Source organism: Spermophilus citellus (assembly GCF_964194105.1).
Source record: "Spermophilus citellus genome assembly, chromosome: 19".
Lineage (NCBI taxonomy): Eukaryota > Metazoa > Chordata > Mammalia > Rodentia > Sciuridae > Spermophilus > Spermophilus citellus.
This window is the reverse complement of record NC_138201.1, coordinates 2,158,526-2,182,479: the sequence shown is the minus strand read 5'-3', so window position 1 is coordinate 2,182,479 and position 23,954 is coordinate 2,158,526. Positions and strand designations below refer to the sequence as shown.

Here is a 23,954-nt window from a genome sequence, read left to right as displayed (position 1 = left end):
TTCCTGAATCACATGCTTTCTGGGAGCAGGATCTTTTGAAGTTTTAATTCATTGACACCCTCGGATACCTTCCGAGAAGACGAGAGACCCCCCCCCCCCCACACACACACATCTTAACTTGAACCTCCCATTAGTCCAACCTCTTCCTGTTGTAAGGAGGGAGGCGAACTTTGAATATGCAAAGCCTAAGAGACAACAAATTTGGGTTTGGTTCCTGGTGGTATGACCTGAATACTTCATTGTTTATTTTTTTTGGTACCAGGGCTTGAACTCAGGGGTACACAACCACTGAGCCCCATCCCCAGCCCTGTTTTGTATTTTATTTAGAGACAGGGTCTCCCTGAGTTGCTTAGGGCCTCACTGTTGCTGAGGCTGGCTTTGAGCTGACGATCCTCCTGCCTCAGCCTCCTGAGCTGCTGGGATGACAGGTGTGCGCCACCGTGCCCAGCTTGAATACTTTAATGTACTGAAGAGTAAATGAGATAATGTATGTGTACTGCTTTAGCTCAGGGCTGGGTACACAGGTGAGCACTCATTTGATAGCAAAGCTCTCCCTGCTATTGACAGGAACGGCTACTGGTTTCTAAAGCTAAGGTGGTTGAATTTCTACAAGAAACATGGGTAGGGACACATTGGTTGATGACCTGCACTCTGAATTAACTCACAGCATCTTTTAATCACACTGAGTGCTGTGCACGGGTCACCTCACGTGATGCTCACTGCATCCCTCGGAGGGAAGAGCCACCGTTATTTCCGTTTTTCAGAGGAAGAGACGGAGTTCCGAGAAGTGAGACTTTAGAGAGATCAGACTATGTGCCCAAGCTTCGTTTTAAGCCAAAGAATGAATCTTAATTCTTACAAAACGATTTCTCAACTTATAAACATTTGGCGTCCGTGGGATGTGACGAGGGAGGGAGACACTGAGAAACAGCCCAGTTTTAACGGGAGTACGCGGAAGTGCGCTGCCCACTTCCACAGCTGAGATGAAAACGTGCAGCAGTGGCTCGTGGTGGACCCGCTGCCCTGGGCTCACCCCAGAACCCCAGAGAAACAAAACAGAAGGCGGGGAGCACGGGCCCCGGAACCGCAGGAGCCACCCCGCCACTCCTGGCTGCGCCTACCTCCTCGCTGGGCAGCAGGCTGTCCTCCAGCTTGAAGGTGGTGCCCACACGTCTCCTGACCTGGGGAGGCTTCTCGCCTGCGTTCAGGGGATACTCCTTGGGCACTTTGCCCGTGAGCTCCTGCAAAACGGGACAGGGTCCAGAGCTGGCCGCGGGCACAGGCCCCCGAGCGCCCGCCCGCCCTAGCCACAGGCCCCGAGGCAGGCGAACTCACGGCCTCGCGCAGGCAGATCTTCCTCAGCTCCTCCACCTTCTTCAGGAGCTTCTCCTGCAGCAGCTTCTCCTTCCTCCTGAGCTCCAGGATCTTCTCGCGCTTCTGCTCCTCGCTGGCTTCGGAGTCTTGAGAACCTGGCGGAGGAGGCAGGGAGGTTGGCCCCAGGCACTGTCCTCCCCAGGCTGAAGGGCAAAGGGTGGGGAGCCCAGCTGGCTAGCAAGTGGGGGGCTTGGGTCTTTTCTCCTAGTTCACAACATCGAAAAGGCAAAGTGCAGGACGTGAGACCAGTCCTCTGGGTGTCAGAGCCTCGAGCATCGGCTCAGTCATTCCAGAAGCAACACAAAAGGCTTGTGTTTCAGACCCACCCAGAACCCTTTCCTAAGAGGAGCTAAGGGAGGGCCCTTCCCGCCGAGGGGCACTTCCAAAGCTCCTTTGGAAACGCTCTTTGCAAAGGAAGGCTGACTTTGGGCTCAAAGCCCCGATGGGATTTTTGTGGGAGGATCATCACGCGACCTCAGTGCTAGGAGATCCCAGACTGTCCACCCAGGGAGGGCCGAGGGGCAGCCATTATGTTCTGCCTGGGATCATGTTTGCATTGCATTTTATATTAAAGAAGAATTAGCCAATGATCTCCAACGAAAACTAAATAACGGGAGAAGGTGATGATGGAATTGATGGGAAGAAATCTCCTTTCAAGCCGCCCTTGGATAATCCCTTTTTTTGCATCTAGTGTTACTTACACAGCCTATTTTTAATTTAATTTTCATTATACTCTCCTAGACATCATTTGTGGAATTACATTCAAAACCGTTACACATTGAAGGTTCTGATATATTTTGTTTCCAAAACAATGGATTGAAACATACATTTAAAAATGGTTTATAACCCCCCCCAGGGCCCCCCAAAAAAGTTTCAAAAAATAAAAGATGGCGCTGTGTGTTTTCTGATCCCAAATCTCACCTGAGGATATTAGGCTGCCATTGCTGGCCATGATGAACTGACCCTTCGCCTCCAGGGTCACCAGTTTGGACACCCTTTGTGTTCCAGTGTCTGTCAAATCCATTGCGATGTCGTCTAAACTCCTGGCTGTAGGAATTTTTGCCTACAAGGTAAACCACATAAACACAGAATTAATGCAATCAAGCATATCTTGAATTAATAAAGTGATTAAGCAACCATAACCATGTTTTAATGAATATACATGATGCTCCAGGCACGGTTTAGCACCGACTTTAAGACATCACCAGCAACCTCACCAACGCACACACACACACACAGGCATGGGGGTCTGCGACCTCGTGACTTCCAAAGCACATATCCACATATCTAGGGGTATATGTATCTCCCACCCTTTAGGAAACGTGTGGAGAGCTAAAACAGGAGCCAGAAGAACACAGACGCGTGTGTGTGCACATTTCCTGGGACAGCTTCCTTTCTGAAGCCCAGCAAGATGGATGGACATGTCCCCCAAGACCTGTGCTCACCACTTACCTTGCTCTGCTTGCGGTCCAGGTAGAACTGGTGCTGACTGATGGCCATGACCCAGATGGACTTGATGAGGGAAGAGTTCGCATACCAGGTTTGCACAAAGAGGCCGCTCTGCCCAAAGGTCCTTCTAGACACCGAAATCCTGGAGGATTAAAGAAAGCACTCGAGCTATTTGCCTCTGGGCAGCACCACACCAAGGGCTCCCGGAACAAACGCCCTCCCCCCGGTTGCCCTGATGCACACCCGGGTGACGGGGCCAAGCTTCTGACTTTCTCCTACGACAAAACTACCCAGACCTGGGCAACATCTTTCTGCCTAGACAAGCATAGAAGAAAACATGGTGCACACACTCAGAAGTGCATAGGGAATTAGCAGACGAGAAAACATAAAGATGTGTGGCCATCTCAAGTGGTACAGGGTAAAAATGATTTTTTAAAAATAGTGTCTCACTAAGTTGCCGAGGCTGGTCTTGAACTTGCAATCCTCCTCCTTCGGCCTCAGGAACAGCTGGGGTTGCAGGTGTACAAGCACCTTGTCTGGTTTTAAAGGTGCTGTTTCATTAAGGACACAGCAACCCACCCCTGTGGGGTCAGCACCTGTCTCCAGGTGGACAGAAAGCCTCGGAGGAGGAGGTGGACTGATGTAACCTGAGGGTGGACACCGTCCACTGAGGATCGGCAAGCCTGAGGCTGGTCCAGAGTGCTGTTGGCACAGCGGAGGAAAAGAGGACAGCAGGATGGGGGGAGGGCTGGCCAGCAGAGAGCAGGAGGCAAGCGGAGGCTGGGGGTGGGGGGGCTAATGCTCTTTGTAGGAATGTGGTCACAGCCATTTCCTCCTATCCCTCTGACCCAAAACATCCAGGAGTGTCGTCTGGGAACTCCAAAGCCACCACTGAGGACTGACCAAGAAGTTCTCTTGAAGCGTGGAGAACCCGCATCCTGACCCCCACTCACCTTCATAACTGCACAGTTGTTGTTGTTGTTTTTTTTTTTTAATGACCATAAATAGCAGAATTAAAAATGAGCCAAGGGTTCCTTCTCCAAAGCAGTTACACAGATCACCAATAAGCCCACAGGGACACGGACGGCTGTCATCAGTAGGAGACAGGCACTCCTCCTCACCAGGACGTGCGGCACACACATGCCCACGTGCACACACACAAGGACCCACGGAAACCGGACCCACACTGCAGTGGGGATGCTGGGTGGCCCGCGGCTCTGGGAGAGCCCCCTCCAAGGCCCACCACCAACAGTCCGTGAAGGCTGGACTCACGCACGCACCTGGGCCCAGATGGCCACAGGCCCCCATTTTGCTAGGTGACTAGGGCCACGGAAATATCTCGTGGGCTTACCTTCGCGGATCGTGGACCTCCACGGCAAACTTCTTCTCACGGAAATACAAGTTCTCCAGCTGCTTCCACTGGAACAACTGAAACAGTTAAGAAAAGAGAAGAGCCAAGCGGCTGCAGTTGTCTGTCCCTCGACTGAGCTGCTCCTACGTCGCTTGGGAAGCGAACCATCTCACATTCCTATGAAGACTCACGGATAAGGCCGGGGGTGATTCACCTTCTCACAAAGCACCTGAAACCCTGGTGGTGGTCAAGGTCTCCGGTTCAGCCTCACCTCACAGGTGGGTAAGGGTGCCCTGAACCATAAAATCAGGCGGCTGGCGGCCGGCCGTGGGAAGCTCCTGGTGTCCTTCCTCTGACTCAGCTTCCTGCGCAGCTTCCAGTAAGCGCTCAGCCCCTCCAGCGCTCATTTGTGTTTCAATGGAAAGATACTCACAGGCGGTTTCCGAGGTTAGATTACAAGCGCAGGCAAAGTGAAAGTAAAAGAAGTCCCCACGGCCAGCCTCTCACCTGGCCAGTCCCCCCAAGGCCACCAGGTGCGTGGGGCCCAGGGCAAGGTGGGGTGGGGTTGCCGGGGACTGCCCCCGCTGTTGGCTGAGCCTCGGGTTGTGGGATCGGCCTCCCACCTCTGCTCTCCCACTCCTGGTGCTCTGGGGCTGGACTCCCTGATTTGCCCGTCATCAGGGCAAAGAAAACTCTTAACAGAAATTCGCACAGGAAAACCAAGTAGCCTGGCCAAGGCAGGTCAGGGCAGAAGAGCCTGTCTCACTGGGTTTTCTGGACCGTTCCCAAGCCCTTCCATCGAGGTCCCGTAGCAGCCTGCGCTTCCCCAGCCTCCCAGCTGGGACTCTAGTGTGTAATTCCTCCCCCCCCCCCCCCCCCCGCCGGCTGTCCAGGAGGAGGGCAAGGGCGGCACTTGGACCTTGTGCTCAAGACTCTTTAAAGAGCATTCCAACTGACTCCTTGATTAGCACTCCCCCGTCGCGCACCGGCAGGCAGCGAAACCATTTCCTGAAGTACAGCAACCGAGACTTTTCACAAACACACCAACCTTTCAGCAAAGGGGCAGAAGGAGCCGCAGGTGCCCCGCAGGGGCAGCCTGGGGTCGGAAGGCCAGCTGGACCCCGGGAGCATGCCCACTCCCTCCAGCACTCACGAGGCTCCAGGGGAGTCCCCGAACGTGCAGAGCTACCTACCAGCTTCGACAACGCCCCCAGGGCCCAGGCTTTCCCTTCTTTGGATCCAGAAGTCCAGAAAGTCGGAGAGAAGCGTGAGGGAAGACCAGCACCCTCCCCTGGCCCCCTCCCGCCGGCGGCTCGGCGATTCTGAAGCCAGTTCCCTAAGACCCAAGGTGTAACTGGGTTTCACAAGGCGGGCCTCCCACGGCTCTGACGTGACTTCAGCAGCTCTGCCCGGGACACTCCCCGGCCTGCAGTCCCCTCCTTCCTCCCACAGGGTGGACGGCAGGCAGAGTGCTCGCTGCAGATTCTCCCAGAAGACAGACTTTCCTAAATCTGGGCACCTTGCACTCCGAGGACACCAGCCGGGGAAGCGCGTTGCTTTGGATCGGGTGGGAAGTGGACCGGGAGGCCTCCGGGCAGCTTCGGCCGGCTGTCGCTCACCGGGGCAGGAACAGGTTGGACAGGAAGGGGCAGAGCGGCCCAGCTGTGTTTTCCTCGGCCTCCATTCCCACACACAGGAAAGCCCGGACTGCACTTGAAACCCGATCTCGGGAAGCCGCCACCTCCCCCCTCTTATCGCTTACAAAAGGGAAAGGCTGGCGGCTTTGCACTCCCTCCGCCCAGCCCGCCGAGGGGCCAGGGGTGAGGGGCCGGGCTTAGAGAGATGAAATAATTAGACGGCAGCCGGGTTTGCAGAGGAAGCAGCGGGGAGGAGACCGGTGGCGAGTCCCTGAGACCCCCAGGCACCTCCCCAGTGGGAACCTTTAAAGTTTATGCAGTGTGACTTCAGATGGGTGCCCGGTTCCTGCAGTGGCACCAGAGGACCGGAAGGACCCAGGCCAAATTGCTAACAGTGGCTGCCTCTGGGCAGGAGGGTAGGGCCACCTCTATCTCATCATCTCTAGTCCTTTGTTAATAAAGATAAGAGGGAGGGAAAGTGACATGGTTTCTCTGATTGTCTCTGATTGTCCACTTGAGCAGTTCGGTTCGGCAGGTCCTGAGGTCTTCTTGGCCTTCCTCTGTACTTATTTCTCCAAATTCAAATGATGGACGTCATGTCAGACGAACGTGAGTACATTACACAGGAGTGACCCCGGCTCCCAGACCAAGGGGAGTCCCCCTGGACTTGACCACCGTGATTCTGACCAACCTTTGCTGTAGCAGCGCTTTTTAACCTCTCTGGGCTGCTGCGTAGATGCTGGTTCTGTTTGTTTTTCCTCTGAAATGTCTCGGTTCCTAAATATCAGAGGCCACCATCCAACCTGGGCTGGGGAGGGGGAGACGGAGCGTGGACTTCCGCAGCCTGTGGGACACTCCTTTCCCATCCACCAGTATTTTCTGAGCCCCCTCTGAGTTGAGGTCCCGATCTAGAGCCGGATGGAGAAGAGTCCCTTCCCTTGTGAGGAGAACCGTGCAGGTGGCCCAGGTGACCTCTGGCTCCACTACTTGTAGTTAGTGGCGCTAAACTGTCCGGAGCCTCAGCTTCCTGTCTGTGTGATGGAGCCAGCGCCTGCTCAGCACCCACAGCGGGCAGCTGGGCTGGTGGGGTGTGACAGTGACTCTCGGTCCGGTCCCTGGCTCTCTCCCCTTATCAGACCACCACGGTGGTTTAGGGGCAGAAGTGGAACCGGCAGCAGCTATCTGACCCCTACATCTGTGTCTCCACCAGGAACAGCTGAGTGGCTCTGTTGACAGAGCTGTGTCACTCAGGCCGCCACCCTGGCGGGTTTCATGGGAGGCTTCCTGATCCACCCGGTAGGTAGGAAATCTGCGCCAGGGCAGAGGGACGAGCTGACTCTTTAATGCCCTGAGCAGGGACAGGGAAGGTGTCACAGAGGCTGGGCTTCTGAATCGCGGCCAACATTCCAGGTTAATCGTTTACCTGCAGATTCACCTGAAAATGGAGAGTTGGGACGGTGGCACAGAGCAGGAGCCACAGGACATCAAACAATGAGTCACACGGGGCAACCCCCTGCTATGACCTGAAGCAAAACAAAGTCATGGACTACTTATTCCCTTTTCATTTAAAAAGGTGCCCCCTGATGAGAAAACGCACCCTGAGGACCTTCTCAGTGCCACAAAGGAGGACTCTGGCAGGACCCTGGCTGTCAGAGCCCCGTTGACCTAGCTTCCTTCCAACCCTCTGCCCTGTCCATCGGATGTGATGATGACCATCCAGGCCTCCGCCCTCGAGGAGGGTACAGCAGGGAGTCAGACACGCAGGGCTCACACCCATGGTACGTCTGACACGCACCTAGTGTGCAGGGGCCACCACCACCCTGACTCACGCCTCATCCCGTCCAGGGTCCCCGAAGCAGCGCCTCAGCCCCAGCTGCATGCCGACGAGAGGTTCTGGGCGATAGGAAATGTGCAGCCTCAGATGTGACTTCTGAAAGGAAGCTTCTCACCCAGGTTTCCTCTGCGGCCAAATCTCCCACTTCCAGGACGGCTGACCACTTCCTGTGGCCCCCTGCAGGGCAGCGGGTGCTCCCTGCAGGTGTGAGCTGCTGGGGTTAGGGCTGGTGGCTGGTGCAGTGCTCACCGCCCACGTCCCTGCCCACGCCTTGCTGTGCAACCTCTTTATTAAGTATCTTCAATGAGATCTCTGTTTCGGGTGTATTCTTTATTCCCAGATGAACTGCCAGGTCCTTCACCCCAAGGGGTGTGACTTTTTGTTAGATGAGATAAGGAAAGGAAAGTGCTAACGGAGGGGCCCGTGGAAAAGCAACGGGGCTTCGTCCATGCTTTTCTTGGGAAAACACAAAATCGAGTCTCTTAAGCTCTATTGTTAGAAAGCTGTTTGTACTAGTAGATGAACTGGCTATCTTTAGCTGATCACAGAAACCCTGCTGTCAAACCAGACCAAGTCCCCAACCAGTGGGGCATGACGGCACATGCCCGCAACCCCAGGGACTTGGGAGGCTGAAGCAGGAGGATCGAGAGTTAGAGGCCAAACTCGGCAACTTAGCGAGACCTTGTCTTGAAATAAAAAATAAAAAGAGTTGGGGGGTGCAGCTCAGTGGTGGAGCACCCTGGGTCCAATCCCTAGTTTCAAAACCAAACCAAACCCCTCCTGGATCTCAGCAGGAGGACCCAGGAGACAAGCCCACACTGAGGGACAGCCTCTTGGCCCTGGAGCTCCTGCAGGGGGGCCCTCGCGGTTCTCAGGACACGTGGCCTCCCTCCCGTCAGCCCACCCTGGTCTCTGACTAGAAAGAGTTGCTCATTTGTGTGAGCAGGGTGTCCCTCGGGTCTCAGCTCACATGCACCTTTCTCAGAGGTCCTTTCGTGGTCACTCCAATGGAAGGGGATCTGCTCGTGAGTGAAACCCCCCCCACCCCGACCACGGGGTCCTCCCACGGCTCTGTGAGGTCCACCGTAAAGGGAACTCTTTGACTTTGACAGATGGGAAGATGAAGGCCCAGAGAGACCGAGGGGCGGCCCGGGTCAGCCAGGTGGCCAGCAGGAGTGCAGAGCAGGTTCTCTCTTCAGATCCACACAGGGCTGCAGTTCTCCTCCCACGGACTGAGCAGGGCTGAACCATCACATTGATTATTGGGGTGGCTCAAGCCTAATTATATACCCACAAACAAGACGGACTGGTCTCCCGGTGACATTTTGTGATCCATCTTTTCCCTCCCGCATCGTACTTTATTTTGCTCTGATGTGGGAAGTGTGAAGAGGCTTCTGGTCGAGGCCTGTGGTCGTCCGTCCGTGGTGGAAGGAGCGAAGAGAGCTTCAGACGGTCAAGATGGTAGGTCAAGGTGGTGGCGCTGCTTGAAAAACGAGGCACGTCCCTGCCTTTCAGTCACAGGAGCCCCGTCCCTCCAAGCCAAGGGAACAGGGAGGCTTTTGTGCGTGCTCCTGAACTCACCTGGCTCCAGGCGGCAGGGAATTCCAGCATTTTATAAAAAAGATCAGTTTATTGAAGGCCAAGAACCTTTCCCACCGCAAAGGCCCTGGGCGCTGGGGCTCCTGCCAGCCTGACTTCGCCTGTTACCAGGCCAGGGGACGTTGATCTGGAAGGACATGCGTGCCAGCGTGGTCGGCCCGAGGCACTCCAACACGCCACCTCATTCCCCTGCCCGTCTCCGACAGGCTCTGGTTGGCCCCAGTGACTGCTTGCCAGAGGGGTAGAAGTCAGTCCTGGTTCTCAGCCACGACCTGCCGTGGGTCTGCTGCTTGGGGGAAGATGAGACATTCTTCCCTGAACCCCAAATAAATAAGGAACACCTACAAGGAACACGAACTCACATCTGTTCCGACCTGAGTTCTCGTGTATTTCCACCTTCTACAAGAGTTTGTGGTGCTCATTTCACGCACAAAGAGGATGAGAAAGTAAACTGGGTCTGATCTGGATCTTTAATATTCGGGATCAAGGTCTTCTCTCCACCTGCTGGGAGTGGAGGCTCGCACCTGTCATCCCAGTGACTCGGGAGGCCGAGGCAGGAGGACTGCAGGTTCTAGGGCAGCCTCAGCAACTTAGCCAGACCCTGTCTCAAAATAAAAGATAGCAAGGGCTGGGGGTGCCGCACGGTGGTAGGGCACCCTAAAATCCATCCCTAGTACCAGAGAAAAGTCTTTCTCTTTGTGGGCCTCATACCTTCAGGCATTACGGTGAAAGAGTTGGGAGGACAATGGCTTGTAGGGCCCTCAAAATATGGACTCCCTACCTCACTAGGACTGTGGACTCGGGGTGATGCTGGGTGCCTCTGTAGCCAGTGATCCATCCCGTCTCTCAAAACCTCCTTACTGTCTGCCCCCCTCCCTGCCAAGGAACCAATCAGCTAGTGAGGACTGGGTACCAGTGCTGGTCGTCAATGTCCTCGTTTAGCTCTTACACACACACTCTCCAGAGCTGGTGGCATCTCCACAGGCAAAGGAAGGAGCCAGTGGTAGAGACCAAACAACAACACGCCCCAGGCCATGGGGCAAAGCCACGCCAGAGACAGTGCATGGGTGTCCCAAGCTCCTGCCCTGCACAGATGAACTGTCCCCTCTGGGGCCTCCCCAGGCTGCAGAACACGTTTAAATCTAAAATGCATGCAGAGCCCTTGCAGGGTGCTCTGGTAAGTGGAACAAAAGCGTCCCCAGGGTGCAGGGTGACAAGAAGGTGACACTGCCCAGGAAGGCTCGTGGGCCCTGCTGGAGGGTCTTGGATGGGCCCTTTTCAGACCAGCCCCTGCCGTCCCTGTCTCTGTTCTTGATCCTGCTCCTGATTTAAGCCACTGTCATAACAGGGCAGCATTTTGGCTCAAGGGGCTGAGCCTCTAGGCCTCCCACTGTAGGGTGTCAATTTGACCTTGATTCCTGCCCAGCCACTGGCTGCCAGGCCGGCGGGGCCAACAGCTGAGGCCCGGTCCTTCCTTTCTGTCCGCGCTCACAGCCCTGCATGCCTTCCGGCCTTGTGCAAACTGGGCTGGGAGAGGGACCTGCAGAACCTGCTTCCTCCTGCTGAACCCTGGAGCTGTTTGGGCACAGAAAACCCTAAGTGCACAGAGCCAAGACCCAGAGTCGGATTTTCACGGGAGAAGAAATGAGGAAGGTGGAGGGGCAGCTTCTGAAATACGGGAAAAGACAAGCCGCCTGGTGCAGGGCCCTCCCTGAAGTGAGTGGCCCGCGTGGACAACTGCAAATGGAAAGGGGAAGTGACCTCCGACCTGACCTGGGCGGGACTGAACAGCCAACCTGACCGGGTGGTGCCCAGAGCTCTCCCCGCTGCTCCGAAGGTGGAGAGCGTCCTGTGAGTCACAGGCACGGGAGTGGACAGCCCGAGAGACACTAGGCAGACTCTGCTCCATGACCCCTGGACAGAGCCTGACCACTGTTGGGGACGCACTATCGCGTTCTGTGGGGATCTGGTATTATCTGGGCACGGTGGCTGAGAAATCACTGAGGAGTTAAGTCACCGTGGATACTCAAGATCAGAAAACCCCGCAAGACCTCCGAAGGGTCCTTCGTAAAGCACGATTCAGGAGAAAATTAAATTAGCCAAAAAAAAAAAAAAAGTTAACATGGCGAGTTGTGCCCAAAGAAAACCCGACAGGCAGTAATTTGTGAAACCGAGACACTGACCGTTGGCCTTGGCTGGGCTGATCAGGCTCTGCACGCCCTCCTGCCGCCCACCCCAGGGTGCACACCGCGCTGCTCATCCAAAGGGGAGTGGTCTCATAAATCATGTATGTCCACGTAAGGGAACACCAGGTGGCCTTCCAAAGACCAGGAAGAAAGTGGTTTTCCAGGGAGCTGGGGAAGACAGCCAGGCAGGAGGAGGGGCAGCGGGATTTCTCTCTTGGTAAAGACTCGGAATATTCACCAACCAGGTCTGAGGGAAGCCGTGTCATGCTCTCAGCAGCCATTTCCACGGAGCAGGAGGGAGACTGCAGAGAGGCTTCCTGCCCCAACAGACGGGCTTGGTGCTGTTTGCTTTTTTTAAAAAAACAATAAAAACGTACGACTTGTTGTAAATAGGCAATAATCAATGAGAGTGATATGGGAATATCTGAGAAAATTGGGTGCCCTTCATTTCTTTTCCTTTTTTGCTACCAGGGATGGAACCCAGGGGTGCTTAACCCCTGTGCCCCCTCCCCAGCCCTAGTTTGTATTTATTTAGAGACAGGGTCTCGCTGAATTGCTTAGTGCCTCACTCCGTTGCTGCTGAGGCTGGCTTTGAACTCACGATCCTCCTGCCTCAGCCTCCCGAGTGCTGGGGTGACAGGTAGTGGCTTCTGGAGGGTGGGTGCCCTTCATTTCTAAGGCTAATACTTAGGAATTTGGAACTAGAAGTAAATCTTCAAACGCAGACAGGGACGATATCACGCGATGTCCCCCGGAAATAACGGGCTCATTCCTTACGTCCAACAGATCGCGCTCACGGGGCTGCGGACACAGTGCCGAGGGCACGGCAGCCTGCAGCTGTCCCCCGTCCCTCACGCAGGTGGGGTGGCTGGGGAATGAGGCCGTCTTGCTTTCCTGAGCAACTTCTGGTGAGCGGCCTCCATGGCCAGATGGTCTGGTCCAGGAAGTCTGGGTGGCATGGGAAGGGCCATGGCAGCCTCAGGACACTCTTCTGTGCCATCCATGTGAGTGTCACAACATAAATGGGGACAAGGCAGGAGCTCGATTTGCATAACACGAGGAGACTGTGACCATGGACCGTGGCCACTCGGGAGCTGAGGGCTGGGCCTGGTGACAGGGCTGCTTGATGAACACTCCCGCGAGACACAGACAGGTGTGACCGTGATGTCCGGTGGCGATAACAGGTAGGGTGACCACGGTCTGTTATTAGATGTCACTGTGTCACTCCTGCAGCCTCCAGGGATGGCAGCAGGGCCCCGGGAGGTGGCCAACCAAGGAGGTCAGCAGGGTGGGTCTTAGGAGGCCAAGGGCGGCTGAAGGGTGAACCACGTGGACTCGTCCACCCTTACACAGGCCAGAGTGGACGGCAGGCGTCTGCTCCAGTCAAGAGAAGCAGCTGCTCCATAAAGCCTGACGTGGAACAGAGCGTCACCAACTCAGCCTCGGAAGCCCCAAAGCCGGCAGGCGATGAGCCTAAGAAACCGCACGCGACCTATGTTTCTTTACAAAAAGCAAAAGTGTTTCCTGCAGAGAACTCTAAGTGAAGGTCAGTTAGAAACAGCGGCACCTTAGGAAGAAGATCACGCGTAACCAGTGGGAAACAGCGAGAACCCAAGACTTTGGCTTCCGTCTTCATAATCCTGGGACAATCCAATGCAGATACGTGTGCGTGCAGGTGTGTGTACACTCACACACACACACGGTAACACACGGCGGCCTCCTGCTCACACTAACCCCAGCAGAAATCTTATTACGGCTGCCGTGGACTGAGCCGTGGCCCACATCCTCACCACTCAATCATGGCGCACAGCTTGGACTGGGTGACCGGTGTGCGATGGTGTGCGATGGTGTAAAGGGTGCGTCAGCGAGTTACAAAACGAATCTCACACTTAGCTTCAGCCTCCTCCCAACCAAGGTCTCACTCAGCGGTCAGGCTGGCTACGCAGAATCCTGGCCTGAGATGCTGCAGGTGCCCCTTGCGGGGACACTGCCAGCTCAAGAGCTCCAGGTCCCCGTAGGCGCCTGGGGGACCCACACTCACCTTCCGCGGCTTCACCTTGTCCTGTAAGTCATACTGGCCGATGCCCTTGTAGCTGATGCCAAGCCACCAAGGAAGTCCCTGTTTATCCTGGGGACGGAGGAGAAGAGGCCTCATTAGGTCGGGGAGAGGCGGGCCACCCTCTCCCGCCCTCAGCAAGTGTCCACGCGTCACAACAGCTCCCCTGCGGGGAACGCATTACTCAAACGCTCTGAGGGTCTCTCCAGCGAGACGTGTACATCCATGAGGCCCAGACTGAGCTGTGAATACACAGTGACCTCCTGTCTGAGGGCTGGACAGCAGATGGGAGGTGAGGCCACTCCACCGAGAGCGGGTCCCCTGCTTGGCCCATGAACTAGAACAAGAGGCCTCTGTTCTCGGCGAGCGGCCAGCTGTGAGGGCTGGGAGCTCGCAGACCACAGGCACGAGGCTGCAGACCCGGTGTTTGGGACATGATGAACAGGGAGTGTCCACACACCCTCACGTGCAGGAACACAGGGAGGAGGGGACACGTGCTTTGTTCACAAACGTGTGCTCTCGTTGCCTCAGAGGGACAGGCGTGGGGACACACGGGGACAGACGCCCAGGCTCCCTCATGCTGTGCCAGTGGCTCAGTCTCAGCAGAACTCGAAGGCAGAGGCTGGCTCTCAGCTAAGTGTGCAAGTGTCCGTCACCTAGTTCCCCGACACCTTGAGGGGCAGAGGTGACAACGTGTCCTGACATCAAGTCACTCCAAGCCTGTCCCTGGGGTGGGGTGTAGTGGGGGAGCACTCGCCCAGTGGCCTGAGGCCCTGGGTTCCAGAACCACAAAATACACCCCAATAACCAACCGGAGATTCCTCGTTCTGCCCAGCCCCCCTTCTTGGGCACCCCCTGGCCCTTATCATTTTAATTTTCACTTCGTTTTATCTTTCCTTGGTGCTGGGAGGGGAGGCCCCGGGCTCCCGCCCACCAGGCAGGCACTGTACCGCCGAGCCACGCCCCCAGCACTTTTTATTTTTATTGTGAGGCTTGGTATCACTCAGCAGTGAGGCTGGCTTCAAGCCTGCCATCCCCCTGCCCCAGCCTCTCCTGTAGCTGGGATTAATAGTCTCTGTCACCATGCCCGGCCTTAAAAACATTTCTTATTTGACCCCTCCCTGATTATAGACATTGAAAATACTATGTAAATACAAAACACGCTGATGGTATGCCAAAAATGGCCCCCGCTTCAATCCCCAAAATGAGAGAGGGAGGGAAAGAGAGAGAATGGAAAGACCTGAATATTTTCAGACTAAAAAAAGGCCACAGGGAAGCATCTGAATGTGGCAAATATTTTGCAAATAATGTGCTTTGTAAAGATGACAAGATAGAATCAGGCTTTGGAACGTTAAGAAAATCCATCCTCTGGTACACAGACACAATGGAATATTACTCAGCTATAAAGAAGAATGAAATTGTGGCATGTGTCAGTAAATGGATGGACCTGGAGACTGTCCTGCTAAGTGAAATAAGCCAGTCCCCCCAAACCACAGGCTGAATGTTCTCTGTGCTATGTAGATGCTGACGGGAAGGGACAGGGACGGGAATAGGAAAGACTGTGGCATGATCCGACGTGGCTTCCCTAGGTCCATGTATGAACACACACCATGGAGCACCCCGAGAACGGGAAGTCAGACTCCATGCCCTCTAGTGTCCTGTGTAACTGAAAAGGACAAATTAAAAAATCTTGAAAAAAAAAAAGAAGAGGAGGATCCATCCTATGCGAAACGGCGCGATTCCTAGAGACAGATTCACATATAGACGCACGTTGCACGTGACTTTGGAAAGAGGATGTCATTCTGTAACTCATAGATATCCCAGGCGCCCTGAAGGCCTTCTCACGGGGGAACTGCTCACCTTTACTGCGTAGTAATGGACCCCGTAGGTGGGCAGGGCCTCCACGATCTTCATGTACCTGCGGAAAATGAACCTACGTCATAAAACAGTCCCTGAGACTGTCAACTGGCCCCGCAGGGACAAGCGATTTCAGAAACACGTTGGTCTTGACGTTCGTCATTTTAACCCTGACCAGGGTCTTCCACTGCAGTAGATGCAGATCAGACCATCAAGGGGGGGACATAGCTCACCCCTTACCCACCGTTCCAGAGTGTCCCACGGAACTGCAAAACCACACGACACGGTGTTTTACGAACTTTGAGACTCGTAGAAAGGCTGCACTACACACTCAAAGGGCAAGTTTGCTTTAAGGTAAGCACCTGATGATTCAGGCAATGGGAGCCCACTTTGGGGTCCCGCTGACGAGAAGTCCAACAATCAGCCATTTCACGTACTGATGGCGGTCAAGGGAGCCCAGGCGGACACTCACCCGTGACGGCTCTTAGCAGTGAATTCTTTTAAAAGGGCGAATTTTATGGCTGTAAACCTGAGTTTGAAAAATGCACACACCCGCCCCCCCCCCCAAATAGACACCACTTCTTGCTACTTTTAATTCGAGAAGTGTTTCCTGTGCTCTTGGAAGGCTTTGCTGTGGACTGGACTGGGCAGGACTTTCCCTCCTCCTCCAGGGAATGAGGTTCCTGCTAAATTCGAGTGGGTTTCCACGGGACATTCGGAAGATCAACTGGTCTGCACACAGTGATCAATAACTGGGTGATTTCTTTGAGCAAATGGCTCATGTGTGTTAAGTGCACATGGGAGGCTAAGGACACGTGTCAGGGTGGCCTACTGCACAAGCCAGGCTGGCAACCCAGTGAACTGCACTCCAGGGCCAGAGTCCCCAGCAGGAGAAGCCCGTCTCGTCTGGAGCCCCCTGGGTGTCCTGACGGAGGAGGGACAGGGCTCCTCGGTGAGCAGGGCTCCGCAACCTGCCCACCCGCCTGACTAAAACCCATCAGGGGTCCTGTCTGATTCCCTCCCTCCTTCTTCTTCCCGGCTCCCCAGGTCAGAAAGCAGGGTCAGAGCTCAGAGGTCAAGGACTCAGGGTCAGGACGGCGGGTTCTCATTTCTGCCTCCAGGATCAGGGGAGCTGTGTTAGGATAAGATCCAGATCAGGGCCAAGGAGCGGGAGGTGAGGAGGGACCCGGCCCGGGGGATGCCCCTACCCCACACTGCACACTGGGCAGCAGCTGCCTTGATTTACAGCTCTACGGCCTTCAAAGTCATCCTCCGCGTCTTACGGCAGAAGCGCACTTAAAAGTCACCGGGTGGGACAATCTCGTAAGAGTGTCACTTCAGGAGAACAGGGCTGATGGTCCATGATGATCCTGTGTGTCCTGAACCGCAGGAATGACCACTCTGGACCGCCCAGCACCAACACGCTCTGAGCTCCCCTGGAAGCAGCGTCCCCAACCCAGTCTCCAGCGTCTCGTTGAAAGTGTCCGAGGGTCTGGCAGCATTGAGCACGGCCGTGCAGTGACCTCGCTGTGCCCTCCCTTCACGACGTCCCCCTCTCCCCGCCACCCTCTACCTGGCCACGCTTGTCCCTTTTGTCCCCTGCTGGACACTGGTGGGCGCCTGGGCTGGTGACACTCTAGGACGCCTCCACCCAGCCGAAAACTGCTTACCCCACACGAGATCTCAGAAACTGTGCCCAGTGACCACCGGGCAGGGCAACGTGACAGTGAGTCTGAGCAGAAGCAGCACTTACTGGACCACAGCCTGGCCCCGGGTCAGTCCTCTGACCTTCAGATAGTGCTCGATGGCCCGGTCCTCACTGCAAAACAGGAAGGAAGCGGCTCAACAGGCGGCCTCGCGGGCCCACCCCCCACCCCCAGGTTCACGGCCGCTGGGCGCTGGCGGGAAGTCCCTGGCCAGAGGACACGGATCCCTGACCGTCAGACTGACTAGCACCGTCGCGACCCCGGCCGTTGAATACACGCACACGGCATGAAGGGCGATTCTTAAAACGCCTTTGCTGGGAAAGGACACAGCCCCGTTCCTCCAGTGGGGAGTCAGGGTGACAGTGCACAGGGAGGCCCCCGGGGCAGGTGGAGAATCCTTCCCTGAGACTCGGAGCCCAAGGCCTCCCTGCCTCTTCTTGGTTTAAAACGGGAGACCAGCAAGCCCTGGGTGTCAGAGACTCTCCAACAGGAACACGAGTCCGCGTGCAGTCTAGCCACCAGCCACTCACAGCCAGCGTCGTGCACCCGCTATGGCAGGATAAAGGCCCGCATGGCCCTCCTGGCCAGCAGCTGGACTGCCAGGAGGCTGCAGCAGCACCAGCCACCACGCCCCTCCTCCAGCCACATCGCCAGCACCACCTGGAAGACTCACTCCACCCCTGGATGACCAACAATCAGCCTTTAGTTATTGATTTTTTTTTTAAAGAAAATATCATTGGATGATGATTTGTTCAGAAGGTTCCAGAGTCAAGATGCAATGCAGCCTTAATCTCGCTATAAATTTGAGAAATATTCCAACTTTCAAATTGAGGCTAGAGGTTGAATATTTTATTCTATTTTATTTGGCACTTGGCCACTGAGCCCCATGCCCGGCCCTATTCTGTATTTTATTTAGAGACAGGGCCTTGCTGTTGCTGAGGCTGGCTTTGAACTCGTGATCCTCCTGCCTCAGCCTCCAGAGCTGCTCGGATTACAGGTGTGCACCATTGCACCGGGTGAGGTTGAAGATTTTATCATCTTTGCTTTCTCATGATTTAGAGGAAAGCAAATCTGTCTTCAGCATTTCTAGGCAGAAGCCGTGGTCACTCTGTTTAATGGACTCTGTGGTTTGGAAGAGAAAAATAGTTTTCCAGGAAAACTGTGGGATGGAAAATAGGTACCAGGGATTCATTTAAAATACAAACTAACTACCAAGATGGCTAAAACCGCCTGATGCTGTCCAGCTGTAGAGAAGACCACTGGCCGTCAGGGAGGCCGCCGGGCAGGGCCACCCGAGTTCTGGAATCCTTAACTCCGACACTGTGCCCTGCCAGGGGGAGGCTGGGCCATGCGAAGGCCACACATGCAGGGTGTGCGCTCCCCTGCACGTGCTCAGCACCCCACTCACCTTGAGGACAGGCACACAGTCCCCCTCTACCCGCGGCTGCCCACACGTCTTGGCACAGTGACCTCAGGGTCCTGGGCCAGGGCTCCTCCCCTCCAGGACCCGGCTCTGCCTATGGTCTGACGCGTTTGATGGACAGTTTGCTCCTTCTCTCACCCAAGTGCTGGTGAGCACAGGGTGCTGGCGGGGTCGGTACCGGGTGGGGCGTCCGCGGCTCGGGCTCACCAGTAAGCGAGAGATGGGTGCTCCTGCAGAGTCCGGGTGGGAAAGACTGCCAGGGCCTTCAGGTCCTTCCGGGCACTTTCGTCACTAGAAAGAAACACAGTTGGTGACGTCAGACACCGTACCTAAGAGGTCGTCCACGTGATCGCCCGAGGAATGAGACCCGAGAAGTGACCACTAGGCACACGTTGGGTCTGTGGGGACGTCCAGAGCCGCACACACGGGCTTCATGCTCAAGCAGAATCAGCCTTGGACCTGACACCACGTCACAGGACGTCACATTGAGGCTCATGTGCGTCTACGTCATCATGTGAGGCGATGAGAGTTGTGCGGTCCCGTGCTGTACGGTATGCAGCGCTCTCCACACGCCCTTGCACACCTCCCCATGTCCCTCAGCCGCCTCCTCTTCAGGGCTACGTCATATTCACCGCGGTTCTGTCATGAACACCCGTGACAGAACCGCTTTTCACCATCGACGTTGCAAGGAAACGGTTTACGCAGACCTTTCCGATTCACCTCTGTTGGCTCCCTACCACCCTCGAGCTACAATGGACGGCTCAGCCATCTCTGGAAACTTCGTCTCTTGGAAATCTCTGGGAGGGAAACCCACGGTGTCCCTCGAGTTGCATCAAGTGAACTACAAACGTCCCCATGCCAGGTGCTGCGTTCACAGGAGGGAGAATGTGAGCTGTCTAGACAGGGACGGTCTCTGTGGAGGTTGGCGAAGAGAGCGACTCTGGACGGGAGACCCTCCGACAGGCCGAGCATTTCAGGGGGGTCCACAAGGGAGCAGGCGACTCTCCAAGGAGAGAGTGGGTGAGCGGGTCCAAGGGCCTGGCGCCAACCGGACACCCTCATTATCGTCAGGATGGCGGGTGGAGAGCTTTCCCAGGCAGAGGGCACCGCTGGCCCCCGTGCCTTCCTGGGAACACACCCAGCGTCTCCCTGGGTCTCACTGTGCGGGACCAGGAGGGGCCGGTCCAGTGGGCTCCAGCGGCATGCTGCAGCTGGACCCCCAGACTGACAGACCCTGGACGGACGGTGGACATTCCACTCTGGGAAGGCGCAGCCCTCACCACCTACACCCCAGGACAGGCGCACTGCGTCACCATGAGGGGGTTTCACCCGCAAACCCCCGCTCCCCGGGTGCCCAACGGGGTGAACCCCACATGGAGGACCAAACCCTGAACCCGGGCAAAGGAGCTTCCAGCACCTGCGTCCGCGCAGCACCCAGACCCACGGCGGCCTGGGATCAAACACTCAGGCGGGCTCTGTCCGGCCAGCAGGCTGCCAGGCTGGGCACCGGCAGCCCCTCTGGGGCGCGATGGGCTGGGTCACGTGCTCCTCCTCCAAAGCCTCACGAGGGCTCCACAGGCAGCAGAGTGGACTCTCTGGGCAGACCCCTTCGCTGCCCGCCTCCCGTGAGGACAGAGCAGAGCGCCCACCACCTCGCTGCGAGACACTGTGATCTACACCCGTCAACGCTGAGCTTCAAAACCAGGGTCCGGGCCCTTCCTGCAGGCCAAGTCGGCTTTCTGAGTTACTACAGGAAGCGGAGAGTCGGAGAGCCGCTGGGCCCCGCTCTTACATAAGAATAATAAGTCTCCTGTCCTTTTGAAATCTGAGCAGCTCGGCTTAATCACACTGACAACCTTGGGAAACTGGTTTGGGCTTCCTGAAAATCAAAATATACCACAATCCAATTTATTCATATTAAAGGTCAGCTGTCAACTCCCAGGATTAATATTTATTTTTCTTAATAATATCTTTTGTGTTCTGAGCTTGAAGACCATTCTCTCTCTCTCTCTCTGTTTTGAAGTGCTAGAGATTGAACCCAGGGCCCTAGGCCTGCTGGACAGAGCCACATCCTCAGTCCCACTTGGCACTGGGCATGGTGGTGTGCACATGTAATCCTAGCTATTCAGGAGGCGGAGGCAGGAGGATTGCAAGTCAGAGGCCAGCCTGTGCAATTTAGTGAGATTCTGTCCAAAATAAAAATTAAAAAAAAAAATGGGGAGGATTGGACAGATATGGCTCAGTGTTAGAACACCCCTGGGTTCAATCCTTTGTATCCCAAGAAAAAAGAAGACAGTAATGATCTAACCACAGTGCATTCCTACAGTGGAATAGCATGCAGCAAAGAAAAAGACCGCAGCCACACACAACATGGGTCAATGTCACACACACCCAAAGACCCGAGAGACCCTGCGTAGGAAATGTATGACTTCATGGACATGAAGGGCCAAATGGAATAGAGACAATCTTACTTGGGTGTCCACAAAGCAGGAGAAGACAATGGGTGCTGTAGCCAGAGCCCCTCTAGGGGGGAGCTTTGTTGACCTGGGTGGGGGTTCTGGGGGGAGGTGCTCAGCGGGCTGTGAGTCCCCACAAGGTCGCGCCTCAGGCATGGGGCTGTGGACAGTGCCCTCTCACCCATGTGTGTTTTGTGCATTCCCGTGTGTGATAATGCACAACGAATCCAAATCAAACACAGCCCCTGTGGGGACGTGGGGGCCGAAGAGCGGCCGATGGCCCTGCAGAGGAGGACCGTGCCGCTATCCAAGGGAGAGAACTTACTGCCCGAGACAGGAACCACCGGGTGCTGGGATGGCTGGGCCTGGTGCTAGGGAGGGTTGACTGACCTTTGGAATTTAGGACCCAATGGGATTTCACGTTTGAGTGGACAGACGGGAGCTGAGGGTTTCTTTGTTCACCCTCCTGGGAGTCTGAGCCCCTGCGACCAGAGCCTGCGGGGGCAGCTGGGTCTGGCTGCAGCAGGAGGCCCCTCCCTGGCTGGCTGGCTGGGCAGCGTGGCTCCTATAAATCAGGATCACCCCAAAGCAGCTGGGGAGGCGAGTCGGCCCCGCCGGGACGTCTCTGCCTTACACGGGCAGTAAACCCTCGCCCGTCTGGACGTTCCTGACCTGGCGATGCTCCTGACCACAAGGGTCTGGAGGGACTGGTCTCTCCTGGTCCTCGCTGGAGAGAGTGCCCGTAAATCGACACCACTTGCCACTTCTCAGGGACCAAACCGGCCACCGCTTTCTCTGTCTTCGCAGCAAGAACCTGAGGTCCCCAGAGAGACCTGATCTGATCACCCAGGCTGCCAATCCCTAGGCACGCCGGACTCCAGCTTCCAAGACTTTCCAGGACGCCACCCAGACCCTCTGCTGGCACGGCCAGCAACTGTTCTCAGGGGGTGGATCCTGCGGGCCTTCCGAGCCCACCCTTCCACGGGCTGTTGTTTTTCTTGACTGACCTCAAAAGCCCTGCTGGAATGTACCCACCCCACTCATGGCGAAACCAAGGCCACCCTAGTGTGTGGGGCACGTGTGGAAAGAGCCGCCCGCGGCACATGTGTGCGCCTGCTGGGCTCAGTGCGGGCCGCCGGGCACCCCCACAGCAGCTGCCGGCCACCTGCCACCAGGGCGGAGGGCAATTAGCAAGCCGAGCCTGCTGAGGCTTCCCAGGGAGAGCAGACACTGCTGTCCACACCTGGGCTGGGGCCCCTCTCCGTTTCTAGAACCGTGGACGGAAAACACAGCACAACAAAAAGCCCAGGCCCCGCACTCCCCAACGCCCTGGCTCTTCCTCCCCGAAGCCCCAGCGAAGGTGCACAAGGAGCCACGTCCACTCCACTGACCGCCTGCAGACCTCTGCAGGAACCTCTCCCCCCAGAGACCTCAGCCACACCCCCAGACGTCAGCATGGACTGGAGTTCTGCCCGCACCTCCACACGAGCACCGTCCACTCCTTATTTCAGAAAGAGGTGGACGTCCAGAAGCTGCGGTTCAAGGTCCCACCCAGCCCGGAGGTCATCAGAAAGCAGCCGCAGGCCTGCACAGGAGTCCCTGGGCAGGTCAGCCCTCGGGGGACTTGCAGACCACAGAGTTACTCTTCTTAGAGAACAGAGCTGACCCCACACGGCCAGCGTCCCCCTGCCCTGTGCAGGCTGCAGGAGGCAGCTCCTCCTTCAAGGACCGTGCTAACCTGCCCAGGGTTTCCACCACCATGAAGGAGTGGACAGGGCTGAGGACCCCGACAGCCAGGGAAGCACATTTAATGTCCCGTGAACAGGGGTGAGAAGTGCCGCCTTCTAAGCCCTCTGAGCCGGACCCCGTATTTAAGGGTGACAACTGGCCCAAACGTGCGATTATTAAAAGGATCTCGGTTACTCTTAGAAACACCAATGTCACTGACCAAAGCCGGGCAGTCTCTGACCGCCGATGTTCACCTTATGTGGGCTCAACTTGCATTTTTTAAAAGTCTTTGGCACCGGGGGTCTAACCCCGGGGTTGCTGTGCCACTGAGCTATATCCCCAGCCCTTTTTATTTTTTATTTGGAGAAAGTCTCGCAGAGGCTGGCAATGACCTTGAGATCCTCCTGCCTCAGCCTCCCAAGTCGGTCGCTGAGGTTACAGGTGTGGGCCACCGCACCTGGCGACTTAACAGTTTTTCAGGGTGATGTGGCGTAAAAGTGAGACCCATTCAGCAGAAACCTCACTGTGGGTTGTGCTCTTTTCCAGGGCTGGGGGTGGGGATGGGGACATGTCACCTGAGCCCCTCGCAGTGGGCCAGCTGCTGAGCGGCAGGTTGGGCAGGAGAGCTGGATTCACGCAGTTTGACTTACACTTTGAACTGACAAGGGTTCATCAGGACATGCCCACCCTCAGCCAGCTAGCACCGGGGAGAATGCTCCAGAACCCCCAGACCCACTGAGTCAGGGCGCCAAGGGTGGGGCCCAGCCACGTGTAGTAACAAAGGTCTGGGAGCCACTGCCCTGGGGTGCACGTGACACAAAACAGAATTCCAAGACGGAGCTGGGAAGCCACCATCAAACCCATCACTGAAGATGGAGAGTCGGTCAGGGAGGCTGAGCCCGGCTGTTTGGGTGGGTGGGGAGCCAGATGTGGGTTTAGGACACTCTAGGTGACCTGAGGCTGTCACTCCCCAGGGGAGGTCTCTGTGGACCAGAGTTCCTGCTCACGGGGTTACGAGGTGGCAGAGACTGGCCACACCTCTCTGCACAGGGCCTTGGGCTTCTCACTGTCTGAATTCCTCTTCCTGGGATGTGAAAACAGCTTCCAGAGACGAAGTCACTTAGACTCCGCAGTGAGGAAGAGGCAGATGTGACTCTGAACCCTGCTATAACCACAGAGCCACCCCCTCCTGGGTCCCACGAGGGGGGACAGAGCAAGACCCTCGGCTTTGCTGGAGGACTCAGAGGGTCCTGTTCTGCTGGCCTCTGACTAACTCCACGAGAATGTGTGTTACTTGG

The 23,954-nt window shown here is 56.1% G+C and overlaps 1 protein-coding gene across 5 annotated transcripts in view; it reads right to left on the bottom strand.

Annotated features, from left to right (window-relative positions):
* Positions 1–23,954, bottom strand: part of FRMD4B (FERM domain containing 4B) — a 191,079-nt gene that overhangs the window by 17,935 nt on the left and 149,190 nt on the right. For all 5 annotated transcript variants that reach the window (XM_081276147.1, XM_081276148.1, XM_081276144.1 and 2 more), the window contains 9 exons: positions 18,680–18,763; positions 17,097–17,162; positions 15,347–15,404; positions 13,472–13,558; positions 4,175–4,251; positions 2,827–2,965; positions 2,296–2,437; positions 1,336–1,469; positions 1,122–1,241 (listed from right to left, as the gene is read on the bottom strand). In XM_081276147.1, coding sequence (XP_081132273.1) covers positions 1,122–1,241; positions 1,336–1,469; positions 2,296–2,437; positions 2,827–2,965; positions 4,175–4,251; positions 13,472–13,558; positions 15,347–15,404; positions 17,097–17,162; positions 18,680–18,763 — 907 coding nt within the window. The remainder of the gene's footprint in view (positions 1–1,121; positions 1,242–1,335; positions 1,470–2,295; positions 2,438–2,826; positions 2,966–4,174; positions 4,252–13,471; positions 13,559–15,346; positions 15,405–17,096; positions 17,163–18,679; positions 18,764–23,954) is intronic.